The sequence below is a fragment of the Megalopta genalis genome, chromosome 11, assembly GCF_051020955.1.
Source record: "Megalopta genalis isolate 19385.01 chromosome 11, iyMegGena1_principal, whole genome shotgun sequence".
Lineage (NCBI taxonomy): Eukaryota > Metazoa > Arthropoda > Insecta > Hymenoptera > Halictidae > Megalopta > Megalopta genalis.
Window position 1 is genome coordinate 11,380,251 of NC_135023.1, and position 24,739 is coordinate 11,404,989.

Below are 24,739 nucleotides of genomic sequence, written 5' to 3' on the forward strand. Positions count from 1 at the left end.
TGTTGTTCATCGTTGTTCAGCATTGTATATAGCTGTTCGTCGTTGTTCGACGTTGTCCATGATTGTCCATCGTCCTTCATCGTTTCCAACAATTTTCTACATCGTTCTACATCCTTCTACGTTCTTCTACATCGTTCTACGTCCTTCCACATCCTTCTACATCGTTCTACATCGTTGCACATCGTTGCACATCGTTGTCCGTCGTCTCTTCCGTCAGCGTCCATCGTCGTCCAGTTTTCCCGGCTGGTTTCTTCTCGCGTTTCGCGCTCGCGATCGGCTCCTCCGTCGCTCGTCTCCGTCGCTCCCTTCCTCGTCGCCGTTTCCCGCCGCCTCCTCCCCGTGTTCCAGCTGGCGACGGTGCGGCCACGCAACGCGAGATTAGTTCCGCAGAGCTGGCGACGACCGGTAGCCTTGAACCAAATTGCGAGCTGTCGTTGTTTAGTTGTTTAGCTAGCGTGCACGGAGAAACCCGGCGGCGTATGTGTATTCCGTATGGTTATTAGGCTTTTAAAACGTCCGTCCCCCCGTCACTTTTCATCGAGATCGCCGGCCGATTTCCCGTGGACACGTTGCCACCGCGATCCTCTCGATCCTCCGTCGCGGTGCTCGATCGCGCGAAAAAAAAACCGTCCGCGTTTCAGCTCCGTTTGCTCGCGGATCGCCGAGTCTGCCCGTGATCAGTGGACCTGCTTTAACGAACCCGGACGAGACCGACAGGTGTCCGCGGAATTTTCACGGATTTTCTATCATTTCGCGAGTATTAAGAACGTTTGTTTCGCTCGCGACTGTTCGCTCCCGCGGGCGCGGCGCTCGCTGGAATTATAAAATCGTTTGGGTTTATGATATATCGCGTGCTCGTGGTGGAACGCGTGAAACGCGCAAGAAGCAAAAGTAATGATAGTACAAGCGAGAGGAAAATGATTATTTTTTTGCGATATAAGTCTAGTTCAGCCGCAGCCAGCCCCCCAGGCAATTTCGCGATCAGCTGTCGTATTAACGCTAAACCTGCCAAGCCGGTGAAAATTACCTGTTTCGCATTTTGTATTTGTAAATTGCTGAAGTTACACGGACTATTTATAGGAAACGATTCGATAAATTTCATAATCGAGATGTAGTCGTTGTAATAAAAATTGTAGAAAGTCTAAATAAATTGCAATTATCGTTCTTATACAGAGCAACGCGCGTTCGCCAATTTTAACGCTCGGTAGATTTATTGTTGACCGCGGATTTTTCGCATTCATCGCCGAGTAGCAACAATTGAAAATCGTAGAATTATTTAACCCTTTCATAGGCACTAAGAACTAAGCTTTCCGCCCACTTTTAGTGCGCATATGAGCCGTTTATTTTGAAAGTGGCATAAGTCACTTTTTCAAAAAAGTCGAGTTAATGGTAACACTAATTACAATTGAACGGTATCTTTTCATTAAAAAAAAAAAAAGTGACTCACGCCACTTTCAAAATAAACGGCTCATATGGACACCAGGCTCAAATATTCCCACCATTGAAATGTGCTGCCATCTTGAAAATTCATATCGTGCCCATGGAAGGGTTAAAGAGTTTAAGTAGATCGATGCATTGTTTTTCGTCGATTTAAATGACTCAAGAAAGAAAGAATTTTCCATTTCGCTTCTGTTCGTTGCAATCGAAGCGCACGATTTTTGTTTCGCACGCAAAATCGTTCGAGTTGTATCTGGCATTGGTCTCTCTCTCGACGGCGAAAAAGTCTTAGGACGAATCTTACAAGTCCAGTTCGAAACCAGAACAAGGACCACGGTCGTAGATCCATCATCGAACCTATCGATCACCGAGAACACTCGGCGTTCGGCGTTCGAAGCGGTGCGACTCCGCCAAGGATAACCATAGAGATCGGCAGAATGGTGTAGCCGGCCATCGCAAACAATTAACGCGGTTTTCGATGGGGCCGGAGGATAAAAAACGCGGAAGGAACGCGAAAGAAAGAGAGGATAGAGAGAGATTCGAGGACGATGGCGTTGGCGGTGGTTAGGCCTCACTATTTTTGGAGGAACATCTCCAAGGCCAGCCACGAACCCGGCGCTCTTTTCTTTTTCGTTTCTTCCACGAAGCAATTTCTGATGGCCATGCTCTCTCGCTCTCTCTCGCGCTCTCTTTCTCTCTCGTGCGCTATCTTTCTCTCGCACGCTCTCGCGCTCTCTTTCTCTCGCTCTCTTTCTCGCGCTCTCTGACCCTCGCGCTCTCTCACTCTCGCGCTCTCTTTCTCTCGCTCTCTATCTCTCGCTCTCTTTCTCTCGCTCTCTTTCTCTCGCTTTCTGACTCTCGCGCTTTCTGACTCTTGCGCTCTCTGACCCTCGCGCTCTCTCACTCTCGCGCTCTCTTTCTCTCGCTCTCTCACTCTCGCGCTCTCTCACCCTCGTGCTCTTTCACTCTCGCGCTCTCACTCTCGCGCTCTCTCACCCTCGTGCTCTTTCACTCTCGCGCTCTCGCTCTCACTCTCTCTCTCTCGCGCTCTCTCTCCCTCTTGCTCTCTCTCTCTCGCTCTCTGTCCCTCTTGCTCACTCTCTCTTTCTCTCTGCCTCCCGCCTCTCTCTCACGAGATCACTATCTCTATCTGCCTCCCTTTCTCTCTCTGTTTTCTGCGGTTCGCAAACGCTAGGGGCAGAAAAGATGCAAAGCGTCGCGGAGAGGACGGGGGAGCGTGTCATCGCGTATTCTAAAGCTGAATAAGAACGTGTGTGCTAACATTTCGCCGGTGCATTATTTCCCTCGCGTTTCGTCGTCGGTCGCTCTCAGGCAGAATCTGTATTTTCGATAAGAAAAGGTCCATACTCGGTTGAAGGTCCTCGGAGATCCAGATTTAATTCCTTCGCGATTTTACTGGTCGATGATAGCTTGAGGGTCTTCAGCGATCGCAGCGAAGTTTTCTGCATCCGTCGTTCCTGCTTGGTAATTAACCCCTTTGCGCGATAAAAATGAGCCAGGCTGGTAAAGATTTCATAAGTGATCTGCCAAATATGAATGTTATTCGCTTCTTCTTCCAGAGTGATAAAAGTCATCACTCTGATAATTAATAATTAGATTGCGGATAGTTATGCGAAATAAAAATTGTTCGGATTAATTGCAAGATGCAGAAGCTGCTTAGGCGTTCAATTCTTCCTTTGATCATGTTATCGAGTCACAAATAATGCAATAGTGTCTTTAAATAAATTCAATGCTTCTACTGTCTTGTATTCGATCTTCTCATTTCTCTCGTAAATGGATGAAATCCGCGATCTATTAATAATTGAGTATTATAAAACTGTAATACAAGAAATATTATAAAACTATAATACAACAAATATTATAAAACTATAATACAAAAAATATTATAAAACTATAATACAAAAATATTGTAACTGCAGCAAAAACATTATAAACCTCTATTTTATAAAAAAGATTGAATTAAAGTATGTAACGATATTCCGAAAATCATGTTACAAGTTGAACAATTTCTGATGAAAATCGACCGCAATTAGCAGCGAACTGTTCGCACGTGCGTCGACCCTGTAGGTAAATAAACCGACAAATTTATTGTTCAGAGTCGAAGTTTTCGACGTGTTTATTTGATAAAGGCTGGGCGCGAACAGTTTCCAACATCGCTTCGCCTTTGTCAGAACGAATAAACAATCTTCAATGTATAAAACTATCTTTCTTATCGATCGCATGCCATAGCTGACACACGTGGCAACGCATTCTACGATCTAATTGGGCTCAAAGCGTCTAACGTTGCGGAATTTTGTGTTTTCAGGGAAAGAAGAGAAAAAGGACGCAGACGGAGAGCTATGGGGCAACGTGGAAGCGCAGGCCGCCTTCCTCGGCCCGAACCTCTGGGACAAAACTCTGCCCTATGATGCCGACCTGAAGGTATTGAACCATGTATGTACAAAAACGCGAACACGGTAAGCCCGCCGCAAACCCGGCTGAACCTGAATCCCAAAAACAAGAAAGAAACAACCGCGTGGATCGAACGTCGTTCTCTCTCGTAGAAGCTTTAGGATGTGTTCCGTTCCGATTTTCGTTGCCTCTCTTTCTCTCTCTCTCCTTCTTTCTCTCCTTCTCTCTTTCTTTCTCTCTCCTCTCTCTTTCTCTCTCGTAGAAGCTTTAGGATCTATTCCGCCCCGATTTTCGTTGCCTATCTTTCTCTCTCTCCCTCCTTCTTTCTTTCTCTCTCCCTTCTTTTTTCTCTTTTTCTTTCTCCCTATTTCTCTCTTTTTAGCTCTCTCTTTCTCTCTCTCCCTCTCTCTCTCCTTCTCACTCTTTCTCTCTGATAGAAACTTTAGAATCTCTTCCGTCCCGATTTTCGTTGCCTCTCTCTTTCTCTCTTCTTCTTTCCCTCTCTTTCTCTCTTTTTCTCTCCTCTTTTTCTCTCTCTCTTTCTCTCTTTCTCTCTCTCTTTCTCTCTCCTTCTCTCTCTTTCTCTCTCCTTCTCTCTCTTTCTCTCTTTCTCTTTTTCTCTCTCGTACAAGCTTTAGGATCTCTTCCGTCCCGATTTTCGTTGCCTCTCTTTCTATCGCTCCCTCTCTTTCTCTCTTCCTCACATTCTCTCTCTCTCTCTCTCTCCCTCCCTTTTTCTCTCTCTCTGTTTCCGATTATGAACGACAATTAATCTGTTCCGCTCATCTCGCACGCGCTCTTTCCTAACCGTTTTCATTTTCCGTTCTCTGTTCGTTTCCTTGCAGTTGCTATCATCGTTCGTTATCAACTTTTCGTTGAAAGAAAGTACCGTTGGATTCGATGATCGCCCCGACAGGAGCTCAAGGTTAGCGAAAGGTACCGAGCGAGAAGTTTTAGGAAACGATCGCAAGCAAAAGTCGATAGTAGCGATATCGATGCGATAGTCGTTTCTGTTACGCCGATAACCGGTTAGGGCTCTGTCCGGTCGAAATTGCGTCGATGCTGTAGCGAAGTCGCGAGAGACTATGAAAATCGGGAACAATAAGGTCCTAGCAATCGTCGAGGACCCTGCGTCCACCGATCATAGCATTTCGCAACATGATTCGATCGTTCATGCGCAGCACATTCGATGATTTCCCCGAGTTCGTTGTTCGACGCACATTAATAACACCGCCGTTTATGTCGTTCTCCTTTACAATGGTATCCTCGAGCGGAGCTGTGCACTTCTGTCGGTGTTCACGGAGCTAATGCGAAGGTTGGGTCAGAAACGACCGCCGCGAGTGTCTCCTACAGCATCGTGATCGCCGATAGAAGCGCGCAGTGCTGCAGCAGAACAGCCTCGAACATCTGTCCTAACGTGTTTCACTCAATCTCAAGCCCATTAAGTGCTACTCTCGACAATTAACCCTGGAAAGGTCAAGGAGGAAGCTGCTCTAGCTGACGAAAACCCTTAAAAACCGTTTTATGAAAGTGGCGGGACCTAAGCTCGTTTGGACTCTGCTTTCGACTCCTTGCGCTCGGAGACGTTTTAGCTCTAAATCCAAAATAGTTGCATTTTTATGCAGATGAAATCGATTCTTGTGGCATATGCAACACTTTTAATAGCTTTTTTAAAAATATAAACAATTTTGGAGATTTGTAAATTATTTTGGAACGCGATGAAACAATTTTTCGCGGTGCCCCAGAGTCGCCTCACGGGACAATTTGGGAAGCGGAGATACGATTATTCGATTACATATAAAATTCCTAAAATTATGGCACTTCCGGGAAATGAGGGATTTCTGAGGTCATTTGAAGCAACTTTTTCCTTAGCGAAAACGCAATCCGCCGCTTCGTTTACGAGTTATCAACGAAAAACGCCGACCAATCGGAGCGCGAGTGCGGCCGGCGCTCCGCCCTTGCGGCGAATGCCGCGCCGCGCGAGCCACCTGTCGCAGCAGCAGTGGTCGCGAGGGCGGGGCGTCAGCCGTACGCGGTCAGTGTTTTTCATTAATAACTCGTAAACGAAGCGGCGGATTGCATTTTCGCAAAGGAGAAAGTCCCTTCAAATGACCTGAGGAATCATTTCCCGGAAGTATCATAATTTTGGGACAATTATATTTATTATAAACGATTGTTGACAATCGATAACTACAAAAACGAGCCGCGAGGCTCGAATAATGCCATCTCTTCTTCCCAGATCGTCCATTTTTGTGCACAATTTGAGCGCGAATTAAAGAGAATTCACTGTATCGCGACTCTGTACGAAGATCCTCGGTGTTCCAAGCGCCGTAGAGAGCACGGTATCCTTTCTAGGGTTTGTCGAGGTTAGGCTCTTCGGTATCAGATCGTGTCAGACAAGGTACACGGGTGTCCCCGATCGACCGGCACGGTGCAATAATCCCCCGAGTCGCGCGTTGAGCAACCTCGAGCCAGTCTCCGACGCTCTCTGCAGCGAGATCGGAGAGGATCGCGATGTTTCGCTAGATCGGGCCGTGTTAGAGAGTCATCAAGTGACGATACCGTATTGCAGTATGTGGATCTCGACGAGTTCCTCTCCGAGAATGGCATTCCTGCGGACGGCGTGGCCGGCGGCGGGCAGGGCACGACGCAGACCGGGCCCCTGCACAAGATCAACAACACCGAAGCACCTGGACACCAGGGACCGGCCGGGGTCCACCTGGAGCCCGTGACCAAGCGCGAGAGATCACCCTCGCCGAGCGAATGTTGCTCACCCGACACCATGAACCCTCCCTCGCCCGCGGACTCCAGTGAGTAGTCTTGCTTCCGGTTCTTCTTTACTTCCGAGCAGGTGCTTCCCCAGCCGGATGTCGCCTTGGCATCGGCTGGACTTTTGGGACCTTGCGCCAGCAAGTCGTCTCGATACCGGTATTGCACCAGCGAATCGCCTTCGTTCGAAGCGAATGCGAAACGAATCTGTCGCTATTATTCTCGTGGAGGGGATTTGTCTCTGTAATTGGAATTTTGTTATGTTTTAGGGTCGTCGTGGTTTTAATGGTTCTTGGAATTGAAGGGAATCGCGGTTTATCATACTGAAAAATTCGGGTAATCGCATACGATGTTTTGGGATAATGTAATTGAGAAATGCGAGAAAAGTCACGCTATTTTAGAGGGTAGCTTCGGATCGATTTTGGAGTGGGTTCTCGGACAAATTTTTTTAATGTTCGTGGGCTTGAATTGAAGATCGCACTTTCTGATGGAATAGTTCATAATCGTGGAGAATTACGAAATCGCGTTGAAAAATGAAGAAAACTCCGATAAGTATCGCGAGCAGAGTGACTCGATTTTTAAGGGGTAACTTCGTTTCAATTTTAGAGTGCACTGCCGTGGGTATTTTCGAATGTTTTTGAACTCAAATGAAAGCTAAAAGATCGCACTTTATTATAAGATTATTTATAATTGTAAATAATTAGGAAATTATGTCGAAGAAATTAAGAAATCTCCATAGAGAACCGAAGGGGAAGTGACTCTATTATGAGGGGTAGTAGCTTCGGATTGATTCTAGAACGGGTTCTCGGAAAAATTTTTTAACGCTCGTGGTCTCAAAGAAAAGCTAAAAGATCGCGCTTACTGATGGAATGATTCATAATCGTAGAAAATTACGAAATCGCGTTGAAAAATTAAGAAAACGCCGACAAGTATCGCGAGCAGAACGACACGATTTTTAAGGGATGGTAACTCCATTTCAATTTTAGAGTGCCCTCCCGCGGATATTTTCAACCGTTTTGGAACTCGAATAAAAGCTAAAAGATCGCACTTTATGATAGTATTATTTATAATTATATAAAATTGCGAAATCGTGTCGACAAAATTAAGAAATCTTCATCGAGAACGAAAGAAAAAGCGACCCTATTTCAAGAAACAGCTTCCGTTCAATTTTCGAATACGATCCCGTAAGAATTTGTAAACCCTTGAGAGCTCGAATAACAGCTGAAAGATCGCACTTTATAACAGGCTTATTTGGAACTGCGAAATGTTACGAGATCGTATCGGAAAATGAAGAAAACGCGGATGCAAACTGTCGATTCCGTTTCGAAGAATATTCTCCATGAAAAATCGTACGTTGAAAATACCTTGAAAATAGATGATCAATAACTAAATACATGGTGTAATACCGGTATCTCGAGTCCCTGTTTCCATCCGACAGATCGTTTGCTCTCCGATAGATCTATTCATCTGATCATCAGATCGGTTTAGCCCCGAGAATCGATGTCGTTCAATTATATTTTGTTCCACGCCCGCTGTCTTTACATTCTCTCTGTCACTTCGGTATCTACTTTGTTTCTCGCGCGTCTGCAGAGGCTAGACCCTCTACGATCGAACATCATTAGAGAATCATCGATTGATCAGATCCCTCTCCGCGCGACAGATTCCGGGGACTCGTCACGAATACAATATGGCTTGTCTCTTGTAGCGCTCTCGATGGCCTCATCGGGGCGAGACTTCGATCCACGCACCCGGGCCTTCTCCGACGAGGAACTGAAACCGCAGCCGATGATCAAGAAATCACGGAAGCAGGTGAGTTCGGTGTGTTGCCTACTATTTATTCATTGATATTATTACGCAAGATAATACTTGCCGCGTTGCGCACCGTGCCCGCGAGCTTCGTCGACCACTGTTCCCGACGTTCCCTCAGCGCTTGGACGGCGCGACGGATTCTAAATATCGTCGTTCCACCACTGTCCATTGTTCGGACAATTAATTCATAATTTTTACGAATTCAAAACTGATCTCCAACGATCGCAAAATCACGAACGATCATCCCCGAGAACGCTCGGTTGTAACTTAGTCGAAAAAGGTCCGCCGTTCGAGCATTAAACAAACAGACTCAATTATCGGCGAATAAACTTTCCACCCGTGCGAACAAATTGTCTCTTTGGTACGGAACGTTGCGCCAAGCTTGCTGGAAAAGTTGTTCGACGAACTCCCGAGGCACTCTGCGCAGTTGCTCTCGCGAACACGAGGATACAAGGATCTCGAATTAATTCGAGAACGTCGTTGCTCGGGAGAAAAGTATGCTCGTGTAACGAGTGCATAGTGATAAGAATATAAGAATATAGAATTGCGTCGAAGGGAACGAAAACGTTCGTCGCGTGGACCGCGTTCTTTCTTTGCCCCCCGTTCTCCGATCAATGGGGTTTTATCCAGCTCCTCGCAGTTTCAGTTGCATCGAGCGCAACATCCTCGAACTCGTAAACCGCAATTGTCCTAATCTGCCGTAAATCTATATTCTTAGAAACGGAATGACCCGCGTAACACTTCAGCCGCATCTAAGTTCTCGGATCCGCAGTTAGAGACTTCTATCTGGACCTTAAGTGACTAATGGCTCCCATGGCTGAATGGGCACGTAGATCGAATCACTTTATCAAAAATGTTCCGCACAAAATGATGCGGCGCATTTCGAAAGAACGGCGTGCGCATTCAGCAATGGAGCCAGGAAAGTGCAGAGACACCAGCCTCGAAAATACAGAGCCTCGAAAATACAGAGAAGCCGCGAAATTCATTTTGGAATTCCCAGATTTCGAACATCTTCTTTTAACCCTTTGCCGTACCATCGTCGTCGTCGTCGTCTGAGCAGTCGATCGCAATTTTCTCTATCGTAACGATTTCGTAGAAAAAAGAACGTCGAATTTGTGTTCGTCGAGTGTCTAAAACTCGCTCGAATGCTTGACCTCCGATGCCGCGAGAGCAGAATTTTATTCGGACTGAAAAAGACGGAGCAACGTTCGTGCTTCGGGCATTCGAAATTTTGGACAAAGATCGAAAGGTACGGCAAGGCGTTGACGATTTAATCTACTATAGCTGTGTAATTGTTTCAAATCGACCTGGAGAACCTCGACCTTTCTCTCGGGTCACGCGAAAACCGGGACGAGGGTAGCGGAGGACAGGGAGGACTCGCGGCGAGCCTATTTATAGCCGAGCCAATTTCTAATCTAATTTTCTTCTGTTCTCTATGATCCGCCGTTTGTGACCAACAGTTCGTTCCGGATGACCTGAAGGATGACAAATACTGGGCGCGTCGTAGGAAGAACAACATGGCGGCGAAACGATCACGGGACGCGCGCCGCATGAAGGAGAACCAGATCGCTCTCAGGGCCGGCTTCCTCGAGAAAGAAGTAAATCTTCCCACGCCTTTTAGATTAACGGACGGCAACCTTTCCTCGATTCCTCGATTACTTTCTTCAATCCCCGATCCTCCCGCGAGATCCTCCCGCGATAATCACTGGAGACACCGAAACGGGGGTTGTAGACAGTCGTGATGTCGGTGTCGGTTCTCGAAACTGTTATGGAGAACCGAGGAGGCTAAATAACTGTTATAAATAAATTATATATATATATATATATATATATATAAACATTTCTGTATTTATAATATATATATATATATATATATATTTTATAAATACAGAAATGTTTTTAAGAAATTGTTTAGAAACTCAATCTCAGCCCTGGTACTCGGATGGCGAAGTAGTTGGATCTGTGAACAAAAGAATGTTAATGAAAACAGGAACAAAATATTAAATCATAATTATATTGAATTGTTGCAAGGGTAATTTCGGTTTTCCAAACAGATAGCTTGCGAAAAAACCGAAATTACTTTATGATACTTATCTAATATTTATATTACATAATTACTATAACACTATAGTACTATAAGTATTATAATATATGTATACTATAAGTATTATATATAATACTATATATACTATATAATATATAAGTACTATAATACTTCATAATTATTTAATAATACTGTATAATACTTCTATAACATAAATACAAGAATTCACTTATAATACCAGTTCTATAACTGTCATCTTTTGGTTCTGTGTGATAAGTATTACAAAGACGTCGATAACTCGAATACCTAAAAGAAATGCAACGTATTTATTACTAAAAAGAAAAAAATAACAGTTATAATAGTACCCGACTATTAACAGTTACAAGGTTCTTTCGGTTCGCCATAAAAGTTTCAGCCAGAATCGACGTACAGAAAGATTCACGCAACGTTTGCACCTGAAACATTTTTATTCTCCTCAAAGACACATGAAAGCTGTCTTAAAAAGAACAAAGGTGAACGTTACCTTTTTAGAGACATCGAGGTCCCTTTCGTATTTTACAACCCTTTTGACACCTGCTGGTATCGTCCCTTCCATTAGGAATTCGGTGACTATAATTGTCCAAGCTCGTCAAGGTCACAGCCAGAGAGAACATCTTCTAGAAACCTAAGATCTTGAATATGAGATAATAATAAATACGTTTATCACGATATTGAGACTTGTAGTCGAACGCGCCAAGGCCCTTCTCGACGTTAACAAAGATCGCCGAGGCGCAACGGGGTTGATGTCGGGGGTGAAACGTTCCTTTCCGGAAGCTCTTCGTGGCCCGCGGTCCAAAGTGTCCCGCCTGACTGTATCATTTCCTCGGTTCCAGAACATGGGCCTGCGACAGGAACTGGACCGGTTAAAGAACGAGAATATGCTCCTGCGCGACGAGCTGAGCAAGTACACGGAGGTCTAACAGCTTGGCGGGCAAGCGAGACAACGGCTCCTGGTCCTGGCGTCGCGAGGCGGCAGGACGCGAGCGTTTGTTGCGCCGGCTCCACCTCCCACACTTATAGTCGCAGCACTTAGGTATCGCCAGTCCGGAAGCAAACTAAACAAGGGAAGGAAGGAGCGCGCCGAATCACGAGACCATCCTCGACAATTGAACAGGACGACAGCCCACTTTCCTAGAGGATCCCGAGGATATCCTTCGAGAAGTTCTGCTAATCATCGATTCTCTCTATCTCTCTCACATAGACACACACACACACACGAGAATGACACGCAACCGAAAGGAAAAAAAAGAAAAAACGAGAAACATGCCACACGTACACGCAGCAGACGGTCCCACATTCGAGTCCCCCCAGCCCCCGTGATCCTTCCGAGCAGAGAGGAGAGTAGAACGGAAAGAATAATACATCCATCGTCTCTCTCTCCCCCGCTCTCCCTCTCTCTCTCTCTCATTCTCTTTCTCCCGCCATCCCGAACCTCCGTTCTCCACGTCCCCCGAAGAAAAACAAAAAAAGTGTATATAGTTATATGTATAGTTAGATTATATATATGTATACACGCATACATACGCGGCCGTGTGTATGTCCTGTCTGTAAGTGTGAGTCTGTAGCACGCGTGCACAGAAGCCCCTGTGCAGCTGCAACCGCGCGGACGCGTGTGCGCCCGTGTAAACCATGCGCGGGGATGGAACAATGTCGGCGGGAAGACTCGCGCGCGCGCGAACGCCGCACGTTTACACAGGCGCAGACACGTACGGACAAGCAGCCGCAGACGCGAGAAGACGCCGGCGTGCGTGCCGGAGAAACCAATGTCCACGATGAGTCCACGAGAAGTCGCGGAGGTCCTTCGCGAGACGCTGCGGAGTGGTGTCTCTATCTTTTTCACGCCGCCGCGAAATCTTGCGGAGTCGAGCGTGGACTCGGAACCACGAAAGACACGAGACCGTGCACGCACAGGCCGGAGCGGGCCGGAGCTGATTAGAGTAATAAGCGAGAACCGTGCGAGCGTAAGCGCGCGGACAGGCGCGTGCGAACGATCGTCTCGTTCGGCGGAGGCCGCGCCGCTGTGTGGCTCTCGAGCTTCTGTTTCTTTCTTGTACAACGCGGCCTCACATCTGATCGTGGATAGACTCTTGGTCTAACGTTTCCTCGTTGCTTTCGCGACCCTCCGCCGTCCTCGTCCGGTCCTCTCTGTCGCGTTCAGAGGGTTCTTTAAGGCCCCACCCCCCCGACGGACCTGTCGAGAGACGATCTCCTGCGCCGGGCCCGGTCGACTACGTGGAACAATCTTTGACCGCCCGCGCGAATCTCCGGGACGACTCTGTACAAACTCTTGGGACTTGCTGGCTCAAAGACAGTCGGTCCTCGTCGAATCACCTGTACAGAGCGTTCTTCACGGTCCGCGGGAGGTTCTTGCTCGGTTGTTTACTGCGATCTTCTGTGGAGGACCTCTTGGATCGCCTAGAGGGAGAAAGCTAGGCGGTCCTCTCGAACTCTTGAGATCCCCTGTACGCAGAATCTTAGCATGACCTAATGCAGGGGGTCTCTGGGACCGCCTTCTCGTCGAGGGTGTCCTCGATAGCGTTCTAGAAAAGTCTGCTTTCTGGTAGCTCGAAGGAAGATCTCCAAAATGTGTTCGAAACAGATCTCCGAGCTGTGCCGACGACGCTGCAGCGAATCGGATGCGTTAAATCGTTGTTAAACACCTGCGAGCGGCTTCGGTTGACACGTTCCCTAACTCGGTTCGCCTTTGTTCGTCGGATAGTCTGTGAAATTCGAGGTGGCTTGTTCACCGGTATCTCTTTAATTTAGTCGTAAAAGTTTAAGCTCCGCGGGCTCCGTTTCCGGCGCCGAGAAATCTCTGTGAAACGAATATAGACGAGAAGCTAGCGCAGGATAGATTGTACAATTGTAAACTAGGAAGAATTTAATCGACGTGACAAGCACACTTTCACACGGCTAACGAGGGTCTCTGTAAAGCGCGCGTACAAGTCATGCTCGAGCATGACGGAAACGTTGTTAGCGGACGTGTTAATTCTGGCGCGCCGAGCATTCGGATCGATGCGACGTTCGATCGTGGCCGAAATTATATTTCACGGGGAACCGGAAGCGGACGGGGAGGAGGGCGGCGAGCGTCCGAATATCGGCGGTCAATCGAAAAAGTGAAATAACGAACGAAGGATACTTGGGAGAACGACGCTTTTCTGCGCACGGACTAGGTCCTAGTTCTCTAAGAAACGTTAATTACTGTAGCGTATCCCACGTGGTGATGGTACACAAGTGATTCTAGTTGTTTTTATCGTAAGGTAGATCAAGTGCTTCTTTTCTTTTTTTCTCTCACTCTCTCTCTCTCTCTTTCTCCGTACATTTTACATTTTACCGCCTCTTTTACGTTGACTTTCGGCGCTCGGTCGTCTCGCGCCGTTGAGGAAAATCGCTCGAAGTCAAAGCTCGAGTGCGGGGAAAGCGTCGCGACGGGGTCTCTTTGAGCCAATCGTTTCACTCTCTCTCTCTCTTTTTCTCTCTTTCTAGTTTTTCTCTGTCTCTCTCTCTCTCTCTCTTCCTCTTTTTCTTTCCTTTCTCCACCAATCTGTCGCGCTTCGATAGCTCGTCGCAACGGACACGCGAACTCCAACATACGAATCATTTGTCTCTTGTAAATATTTACTGAAGAAACCGTGCCGATCGAATTTCCCCCCCTGTGCGTATCGTCTCGCGACGATACGCGAATCGTTCTCTTTCTCGGTTCTGCCGACGGTTTCGTAGCGTTTAAGCTTCGCGAAAGGAAAAAAGACTCGCGCGAGAGAGAACTTCTTTGCTCGCGGAAGAGGAACGCTGTTTTCGCCCCTCCGTTCTATATATACTTTCATTCTTCGGCCACCACCCCTCTTGAAGCACCCGCGCCGCCGCCGCGGCGACGCGGATTCTAACGATCGCTAATCGCAGAAATTGCGCACCGAGAGGGCTGCTCTTAGACAACAGCGAATCGTATCTCTCTGTCCGTAGCTGCTTCCTCTTGTCCCGCGGATCAGCGGTGCACACTGCCGGCCAAGACCGTGGACGCCATTGATAACCGTCATCATCAACGCTCAATCGTGTTCCAGCGAATGAGATTTTTATGTTTAATTTGTTCGAGAATTGATTACAGTATGATTTTGCCGGAATTCCAAAGTTCCATGGAACGAACCACGACGCCCGACTTTTAATCGTCAGATTATATCCAGTGATTATTATTTATTTGCCACGGGCCCCGGTTCTCCATTGCTTCCGCGCACTCTCCCACGGAAAAGAAAAATGGCACTACCTTTGCGACGGCCTAATATTTTTGGCGACCACGACGAAATTCCTTTTCGAATTAAAAGCGTTCATTTGTCTGAAGCCGAGTCTCCTCGTTTCGGTGCCTTCTCTCGACCCTTGCGACGCGGCAGAAATGCCGCGCTCTGCAAACGTTGTATTGCAATCAAATCGTCGACCACGTTCATTGTTTTCCCCGATCGATGATCGTGTACCATGCGATTGACCCGCAGTGTAACCGACCGCGAATGAAAATGGCGGGCAAAGCCCCGCCACACACACACACACACACACACCGCCTTTCACGAATCTACAGAGTAACTCACAGATTTGCTAAAAAAAAGAAAAAGAAAAAGAGATTCCAACGGGGACCGATCAGAGTAATTTGTACATAATCTTCGCGTTCTCTGCTGCAATGGTTCGTTCGGGGAATCGGGAAGAAGTTTCGCGGTTCCCTAAAAAATAAAAAAAAAAAATAAAACGAGCAAGGAGTAATAATTAACGAAATTCCGGGATCCAAGCAAAATCGGATATCGTTGGATACCGCCCGTTGTAACGGCAGCCTTCAGAGAGAGAATGAAAAAAAAAAAACACTGTGAGCCACTGTGTAATTTACGCGCGACTAATATTTTACATACTGTTGATGCGTTAGATAAGCGATTCTGCTCGTTGCAACGCTCAGTGACAATAATCGAGTATAATTAATACATATACATATATATGTTTTTTAGCACTTTTTGCGACGTAAAAAATGGGAAACCGACACTGAGAGTACGTTTTTTGTCCCGGTTGTACGTAGAAGCCCTTCTTCTCTCATTTTCATTCGTTTATTTTTTTATATACATAGTATATATATACACCATAATATATATATACAGAATATGTACGCTTGTTAATATCGATTTTTCGTTTGTTTTTATTTTCGAGAAAAAGGACGTTGATCATTTTATCGGTCTGATCGGTTGCTTGACCAATTGACTCCGCGGAGAAAAAAGAAACCATGAAGAGCTTATTACTATATTATATCGTATATAGAATACGTTAAATAACTATGTATGTGGTACACATGCATATATATGTATATTTGTAGATACAGACGAAGAAATTAATTTTTGTAGGAGGCCTTGTCAATGACAGATTCGCTGCGAACAATTTCTTTCAATCTTACTCTATTCTCTTTTCTTTTCCTGTCGTATTTCTGTTTCTCCTTTTTCTTCTTCTCCTGTTTCTCCGTTTCTCTCTCTCTCTTTCTCTTTCTCTTTTCCTTCGTCCTTTTCTTTTCCTCTTTCTTTTTAGAAAAATATTCGTCCAAATGATTTTTTGTACTCGTGTCGAGCCCGGCGATTTGTCCCCCCCCCCCCCCCGTGTGTCTCTAAAAATCAGATCATTCTTCGATCACTGTTGTTCGCCTACGATGAATCGGATCGATCATGTTATCCCTTTATCGCCTTGTCCTGTTTTTTTGTAAATTAGACGCCGTTCTCATTTTCTCTTCTCTTTCTCTCTCACTCTCTCTCTCTCTTTCTTTTTTTCAATGGGACACTAAATCCGTGTTATCGAATCATGTCGACGTTATCGGACACAATTGTTTTACGCGTTGTTATCGTATACATATATGTTCTTTTTTTTTGCCAAGATTTTATGCATGTTGTATAATGTGAAATTTTTTTGTAGTTGATAGTGTGCGCGGGCGAATCTCGTGCGTCGCGACACAACAGGAGATTTCGAGTTCCGAATACGAGCGACCGTGAGAATTCGTTCGGACGCGTTTCGATCGGCGGACTGCGGACCTTCGTGCGAATTCGGCTTCCATCTTTCTTTTTTTTATAGTGAAAATTCCAATCGACGCCGACCCATTAGACTTTAGATAGTTAAAAATTATATAATTAAGTCTAATCCATTAGACTTTAGATAATTAAAAATTATATAATTAAGTCTAATCCATTAGACTTAATTATATAATTTTTAATTATAAATAATATATATATAAATAAATATAAATAAATATATATATATATAAATTAATTATATAATTAATTATTATTAATCGTAATTAATTATATAATTATATAAATATATATATAAAATCACTTAAACCGGCTGCCAGAAAATTTCTACGGAACTTTGTAACCTCGTATCAAAATTAACCCCATCATCCGTACAATTAATTCATCCATCCGTCGATAAATCTGTCGAACAAAGCGCTATATTCGAAAGAATCATGAGAACTTCTCCCAAATAACAATCAGAAATTGTAAACAACAAAATCTAGTGCCACGAAAACGCGTGAAACGTCCGCAGCCCGTCGATCGTTCCGGAAGGCGGAAGTAAGAATTGACAAAACAGTGATGTCACGACGGATTCAAGGGGGTTTCCTACTGTACAGTGTTGAAAAAATTAAATTTTATTTAATCAGACCGCCTGAACGTGTTTGAACAATCCGACGAACTGTATCGCGAGCGGGCCGAATCGAAGCTCCCGCCGTACTTTTAAACATTCAGTCTTCCAGGTACAAACGAAACGAATTGTAAATAATAGGTTGTTCCGCGGGCTCTGTTATCAGACACCACGAAAATATCATTTGGAACGTGTAAATTTGTCGAGAAAAGAAATCGACTTGCGCGTCACCCTCGGATGGCGGCACATTTCTTCCGGATTTGCCGAACTACTTTTGTGAATTAGAATTTAAGACCGCGGTGCCCGAATGTTCCAAATCGTTGTATTCAGCGAATTGTTAGCGAATATTAACACGTTCCGTGCCACGTGTATCACCGATGGTACGTGTTTACATGTTTACATGTTCATTTAACAGGCTAAACAAAATGGTTTGTAACGGATTTAGAGCCGAGGAATTAATTTCCAACACGAGAATGGGTCGTAATAAGTTTTTTTCGTTGTTATTATTATTGTTATGTATATATAATATATAAAATATAATATAATATATATAATATATTATATATAAAATATAATGTAATATATATATAATATATATAAAATATAATATAATATATATAATATACATTATATATAAAATATAGTATAATATATAGTATATATTATATATAAAATATAGCATAATATATAGTATATATTATATATAAAATATAGCATAATATATAGTACATATTATATACAAAATATAATATAATATATATTATATATAAAATATAGTATTATATATATTATATATAAAATATAGTATTATATATATATATATATATATATATATATATATAAACAATAATTAATAATTACATATAATATATCAAGTTTTAGTAAAATATCAAGTAGCCAACGTGAAAAGTCGAGTAAAAACAGCTCGGCACGGAACGCGTTAAATACGGAACATTTTATCGGAGGTGTTTTAAAGGCGTAACGATCGGTTAAAGAGTTCGCAGGCTTCGCTGTCCGAGGGTTAACAAGCATCGACGATGCGTAATGCTCGGGGGAAACATATTGGTAATCTTTGAAGGGGTTATTAATTACTTTTCCGGTTGTCGGTCAATATTTTAATTGGCTTGGGAGACACTTCCCTTCCGCAACATGGCCGCCTCGCGACCCCGCCGTTCGATCTCTATTTCCGCGTTACACAGTACAATCTCCCCAATTTTCCTTCAGCTTGTAAAAAAAAATCGACGAAAATGCATTTGGCAAGAGGAGATACAATTATTCGAGCCTCGCGGTTCACTTAAAAATTGCCTATCGTCAACGATTACGAAAACAAGGTGCAGGGCTCAAATAATCGTATATAATAATCGTATATTATTATATTATATATTATTATCATATATATTATTAATATATCATTAATATATCATTAATATATATTATTACCATATATATTATTAATATATCATTAATATATATTATTAATATATCATTAATATATATTATTACCATATATATTATTAATATATCATTAATATATATTATTAATATATATCATATATTATTATACATTATCCTCTTCCCAAGCGCAAAAACCGAAGGAAAATTGTGGAGAATCGACTGCATCGCGTTATCAACGAACCGCGACGTCGAACTCGAGAATCGATCTAGTTGACTAAATTGAATATATTAGTGGAATAATTAGTTAAATAAAGCCGCGCCAAAGGCGGGTCAGTTTTTTTTCAACCGGAACACACGTAGGAACATCCCTGAGCGAACCGGGAACACTATTATTGTCATGGGGCACGTACCGCACGTATGAACACACGTGCACTCGTACTAACCGTACACACAGAAACACAGCGAGACACGTACACGCGCGTACCGTTTTTTGGAAGAATATAATTTTTTAGTCTATACGAGCGTGTGCGATCGTCGCGTATCGCTGCCGCCGTTTGCTTGGGCAGCTGTTATTATACTGTTGAACTGTACCATAATCTTTTATATTTTTAGTCGATGCAATGAGTTCTCTTTGCGAAAGTTATATTGTTCGTGCAAACTCACGTTTCAGAAATTCGATGCGTGCTGCGCGAAGAAAACAGAAAAAAACGAACGAGAACCCGCGCGAAATTACGAAGGGACGCGAACGAACGAATGAAAGGAAGAAAAAAACAAAACGAAAAAAAAAGAAAGAAAACACTATTGCAATAAAATGACGATGGATCTCGATGAAAGTGAGTTTGCAGTGAAATGAAAACAAAGTTGATAGTCTATATAGGGAAGAACAATGAGAATTACGGCGGAGAAAATAATCGTCACAGGGTAGCCGCTGTACTCGATATAATTATTTGCATCGGACTTCTCGCCCGAAGCGATCTTTTCTCTCTGGAAAAGCGTGCGGGGCGCCTCGCGGAAGTAATCGATGCACACACAGTCGACGCCCTTTTAAATAAAGACATTTTCGGAACCCCGACAGAGCGAACGTGTTCCGACGACGGATCGAAATTTCCCTTGCGCGAGCGACAGCAACCGGAACAACGCCGGCGGCAAAGGGGGAAAGAAAATAGTGCATCCTTTTGTATATCGAACGTGTGCAGGAGTTCGCCGGAAAACATTTGTAACGAAAATGGGAACCGACGCGCGTGGCCGTTGACGGACCATCGAAAGGTTCGCCAAACTTTCCTCGCGTTGCTTTTTCGCCGGCCGAAGCGATCGTCATTGGCGTAGTCCCCCGGAAAGCGATGGTAGCCGTTTTCTTGCTGTTAAGGAATTTGCCAGTATTTGGGAATATTGGCCAAATTTGTAGAATGAGAAACGTTTAGAAGACCGTGTTCAACCCCTTCAGACTCGCGATGCAATTTCTACTAATTTGTTTCTAAATCGAGATTCGATTCTCTTTTTTCCTTTTTTTCTTTTTTATCAAAATCCAGGACCGAAAGTAAATGAAAGACGTGGTAGAGGCAACGAAAAATGATCTCGAAATTATTAACGGACTGCGAAGAAAATGATTGGAATTCCGAACACATGGATTTATGGAAAGATATAATATTTGATAAGTGTAATATTTGCGGTGGCAAAAAGATTACAAGAATTTCAAAGCGTCGACGTATTATTTTTATCCGATTAGGACGATTCAATGAACAACGTATTTGTTAGATCATTTCTTTTTCTCACAATTCTTGTGGACGATTTTGATTTTGCACAGATTTTCCGTTCATATTATTTTGCACAAAGGCGTCGAAACGATCCGCCGAATTTCATAAAAATCGATTTCGAAGGCGGTGATCTCTGTTTAAGCGGAAGAAGCCTCGACCACGTGGACGGGTGAAAATTCTCGTGGAATACCTACGATCGGGCCGATAGAAACCGTTCGCTTCTCGCGGGGACTATTTAGAAAATCGGGATCAACGCTAAAAATGTAAACGAAGCGACGGAAGTTCGGCTTCGGTCTGATCGGTGCCACGCGCGGCGTTGTTTCCGTTTTTTCACGATCGGGTCGATGACGGTGTGGTTGAGAGAGAGTCGTGTCCGATCTACGGGAAAGCGAGAAACGACGAGGAAAAAGAGCGAGAAGGAAATAAAATGGGGAACCGATCGCAGAGCGAAGAGAGACGGCTCGTTAACGTTTCTCGGAGATCGATATTTGTATAAGTACCTTCTAGTACAAGTTGCTATTAATTAAAAACTACGTCTTAGCTTTCTAAGTGGCCGGTCTTGGATGTCCGCAGCCCCCATTCCCCATCACCACCACCACCACCCTACCTACCCCTACGCCTCCCGCCCAAGTTGTCAAGAATGAACGAACATAATTAATAACGCGATGTAACCGGAAGCGCAATAGAGCATGGTCAGTGACGAGAGCGAACGGGAAAAAAAGAGTAAGAAGTAAACGAATAAATGAACGAGTAAATAAGTAAATGAATAAATAAATAAATAAATAAATAAATGAATAAATAAATAAATAAACACACGCATGCACGAGCAGGCGAGTCGGCGATCGATGATCGCGCGCGCGCGCGCGCGTACACAAAAATACCCGAGAACACGCACGAGAGGTTACCGAAAACAGAACACGAGACGCTAAAATGAAAACGAAAAACGAAAAAACAACAAAAAGAGATGAAAAGGGACGAGGCCGTAATGGAAAATCGTAGCGAATTAGTGAACACCGGTAGACGTAACCGACAGCTTTTGCTCCAATTAGAATTAACGACGACGAATACAAGCGAGAGATTTAAACTATAATAGATGAGCAAACAAGAAAAATGATACAAATATAAGATGAATAAAAAGATGACACACAAACGATTGGAGAGGGTGAACAAGACGCGTAGAGGGGGAAGTAAAAGCGAATAAAATGCAGAGAGGTGGGGGGAAAAAAAAGAAACAGCGTTTAGACGCGTCTCCGCAAATAAACACGCCATCCGATCCATTTGAAACGAAATGAACAGAACACGCGAGAATTAAAATGAAATACAAACAAACAAACAAAAAAAATACAAATACGACCACCAACGTCAAAGTGTATCAAATTTCGAGAAATATATGTATTTGTTATTGTTTTCATTGAATCATTATTGTTGTGTCTGATCTGAGCCGCACATTCTCCTCGTTCTTCTTGCGAAGTTCTATTTTCCTTTTTTCTGCTATTCTTTCATTCGCTTTCGCCGCGCGAGAATTGCGTAGAAATGAACGGTACATTTAAATTGGTAAAACCGGAAAGGGAACTTTTATTTCTTGCAAAGATTTGAAGCGATAAATATCTCATTTATAAAATCGGAATTTGTCACGTTAAAGTAAAATTATTACCGATCAAGAATGTCACGTGATCGTCAAGCTTTAATTTGATCCGAGACGAGTACATCAATTTTTATCGTGTGAAGTATAGAAAATTCAGTTTTCCAAAACGCCTCCAGTTTCTGGTAATCGGGGCAATCGGTTATTATATTTAGATTAGATTATTATATTTAGACAGATTAGATTTAATCTATCGGTTATTATATTATATTTTTTATCGTGTTAACGTAATGCTTTTCAGATCGCCGTAGACCTGTTACAAAGTTCACTCTTCCAGCTATAAAAAATCGGTTCCCTAAAAATTACAAATTCTCAATGGGAAAGCCTAATGATCATATTTTTTCATGCCTCATTTATTTCGTTCAAATGCTTTAATGGGCTACGCTAGCGACACTAGCGGTCGTATTTCGAACTAAACAACGAGCTCCGTGCAGCGCCAATTCGTGCAGCGACAAAACGCCCAAACTGTTAGCCAAAATTATCGACAGGCTAATGCAAAGTGACCTAACAGGTGTCGCTAGTGACTAATTCCTGGAATCTGATGCCAACGGCGACATGCGGCACGTTTTGGAACTACGCAAAGGATCTTCAATGAGTATATAAATTATTTTAGATAATATTCGTTATTTTCCATCAAATTGAATAAAACACGACGATACTAAATTTCTGCATAAAATGATGGATCTAAGAACATACAATTTTGTAAGATCAGTATGTGCAGTCCACTTATTTCTCTTCAATTTGTCTATCATCAAACTTTTGCCATTATCTCACAGAGGACATTGCCACATAATATAATCAATATCCTGAACAGGATATGAACATTCGCACTCAGGGCTCCTAATTTTGCACAGCCTGGCAAGAGACTTCCTTGTGTTATAATGATTGTAATTTTTCAATGATTGTTATTTTCCTTGGGCAGCCTTTATTTTTAGAGAACCGCGGTTTTCTCCTGTTTTCATAAAATGAGTTACAATAGCAATACCTTCGCATTTAAATTCTATTTCAAGCGACCTCTTGAAATGTTCCCCCACATTCTTTTCTTGAGAAGCTCTCTAAAGTCCGTAAGTGGCATCCCCAGCTCAGGAATGTGTACTTTCTAAGCTGCCCTTTAGCCCTCTCATCCGCTAAGTTCGTTCCCCTTGATACCACAGTGTGATGTTACCCACATAAATACTATTTCATTCTTATCACTATTTGCCTTAACTATAGATGATTTCTGCTTAACGTCGATAATATAATTATTAGTTTTAACATTAATGTTTGTATAATACTATTAATGCACATAATTACACTTAGCGAGTATCTCAGATATATGATTCGTTACAATTATTTAAAGCTAAATTTAAGGTCTCCTATATTGCCACAGATTCTGCAGTGAATACTAAAAAATTTGTTTTCGTACTATTATAAACTTTTTTAGAGCACAGTAAGTGCTATTAACTTTCGAATCGTCCATATAAACATAACACTGACGTAACATTTTTTAAATTGATTTTTAAGCATGCATAATTACAATCTATAGATTGTAATATAATATATATTATATATATATTATATATATTACTATATTATTATATTATATTATATATAATATATGTATTATATATTACTATATTATTATATTATATTATATATAATATATATATTATATATTACTATATTATTATATTATATTATATATTATTATATATTACATATGCTCTCAATATCCATCTCTGTCGCATTCCTGGAACATTCTTCAAGTATTATAGTATTATATATTATTATTATTATTATTATTATTATTATCATTACTACTATTATATTATATATTATTATTATTATATAGTATTATAGAAGTCCCCAACATTTTAAATGAACGAGCCACTTCCTCAATATAAGGAATGCATCCACACTGTCGTTTCTCTATCTTGAGCATGTTCCTTTGACGACGCATGTTTTTAGCATGTAAGACGTTCTAAGTTCTCTTAACTGCGCCTAGTGCCGGCGAGGAACGGTCATCCAGTGATGGAGGGTGAAACTTTAAACGAACATTCCTCATAGCGAAGTGTCGAACATCGAGATCTGTAGGGCTCTAAGGCTTGTGCAAGCATTGCGCGCGGCGCGTCACCCTCGACTCAGAGCCTTCTGCTCTTACTCTTGTTTCTCGCTTTCAAAGAATCGGAGCCTTCGGAGACTTCTTCTCTGATCCACTTTAGGTCTGCAATAATTACTCGACATCTACTGCGTGCGTGCGTGCGTCTTATTGTCGTCGTTGCGAGAAAGGTAGCCGTACCGAATGCCGGCTTCGTCCAGACACCCCTTCATTATTATAAAATGATTGTAAAATTGAATAAGAACACTGTAATTTGTCAAAATAAAAGTACTATAAAACTCGATTCAAACGTCTTTTTATTTATTGATTTTGCTAAAGCTTTTATCTCTATTCCTACGCATTCCTTTCCGGTTCACATGCCAGTGAGAAGGTTTTAAGGTCTGGCTTTCCATTGACCTAAACTACTTGCTACTTGTATCAGGAGAACATGATAATCTTTGAGGAGGTATCCCAAAATTGTTTGTCTGGCTTTCCATTGACCTAAACTACTTGCTACTTGTATCAGGCGAGCATGATAATCTTTGAGGAGGTATCCCAAAATTGTTTGTCTGGCTTTTTATTGACTTGTGCTACTGAAATTTCGAAAATTTTCGAGAAATCTCGAGTATCAGGAGCACATGATAATCTTTGAGGAGGTATTCCAAAATTGTTTGCCTGGCTTTTTATTGATTTGTGCTACTGAAATTTCAAACAAA

At 42.9% G+C, this 24,739-nt stretch overlaps 1 protein-coding gene across 6 annotated transcripts in view; it reads left to right on the forward strand.

Moving 5' to 3' along the window:
* Positions 1–21,720, forward strand: part of LOC117226312 (PAR-domain protein 1) — a 137,571-nt gene extending 115,851 nt beyond the window's left edge. For 2 of the 6 annotated variants that reach the window (XM_033480524.2, XM_033480528.2), the window contains exons 2-6: positions 3,764–3,891; positions 6,422–6,659; positions 8,324–8,436; positions 9,888–10,025; positions 11,344–21,720. In XM_033480524.2, coding sequence (XP_033336415.1) covers positions 3,764–3,891; positions 6,422–6,659; positions 8,324–8,436; positions 9,888–10,025; positions 11,344–11,430 — 704 coding nt within the window. In that variant the 3' untranslated portion in view covers positions 11,431–21,720. The remainder of the gene's footprint in view (positions 1–3,763; positions 3,892–6,421; positions 6,660–8,323; positions 8,437–9,887; positions 10,026–11,343) is intronic. The other 4 variants (XM_033480526.2, XM_076525433.1, XM_033480525.2 and 1 more) reach the window with 3 other exon arrangements.
* The last annotated feature ends 3,019 nt before the right edge of the window (positions 21,721–24,739 follow it).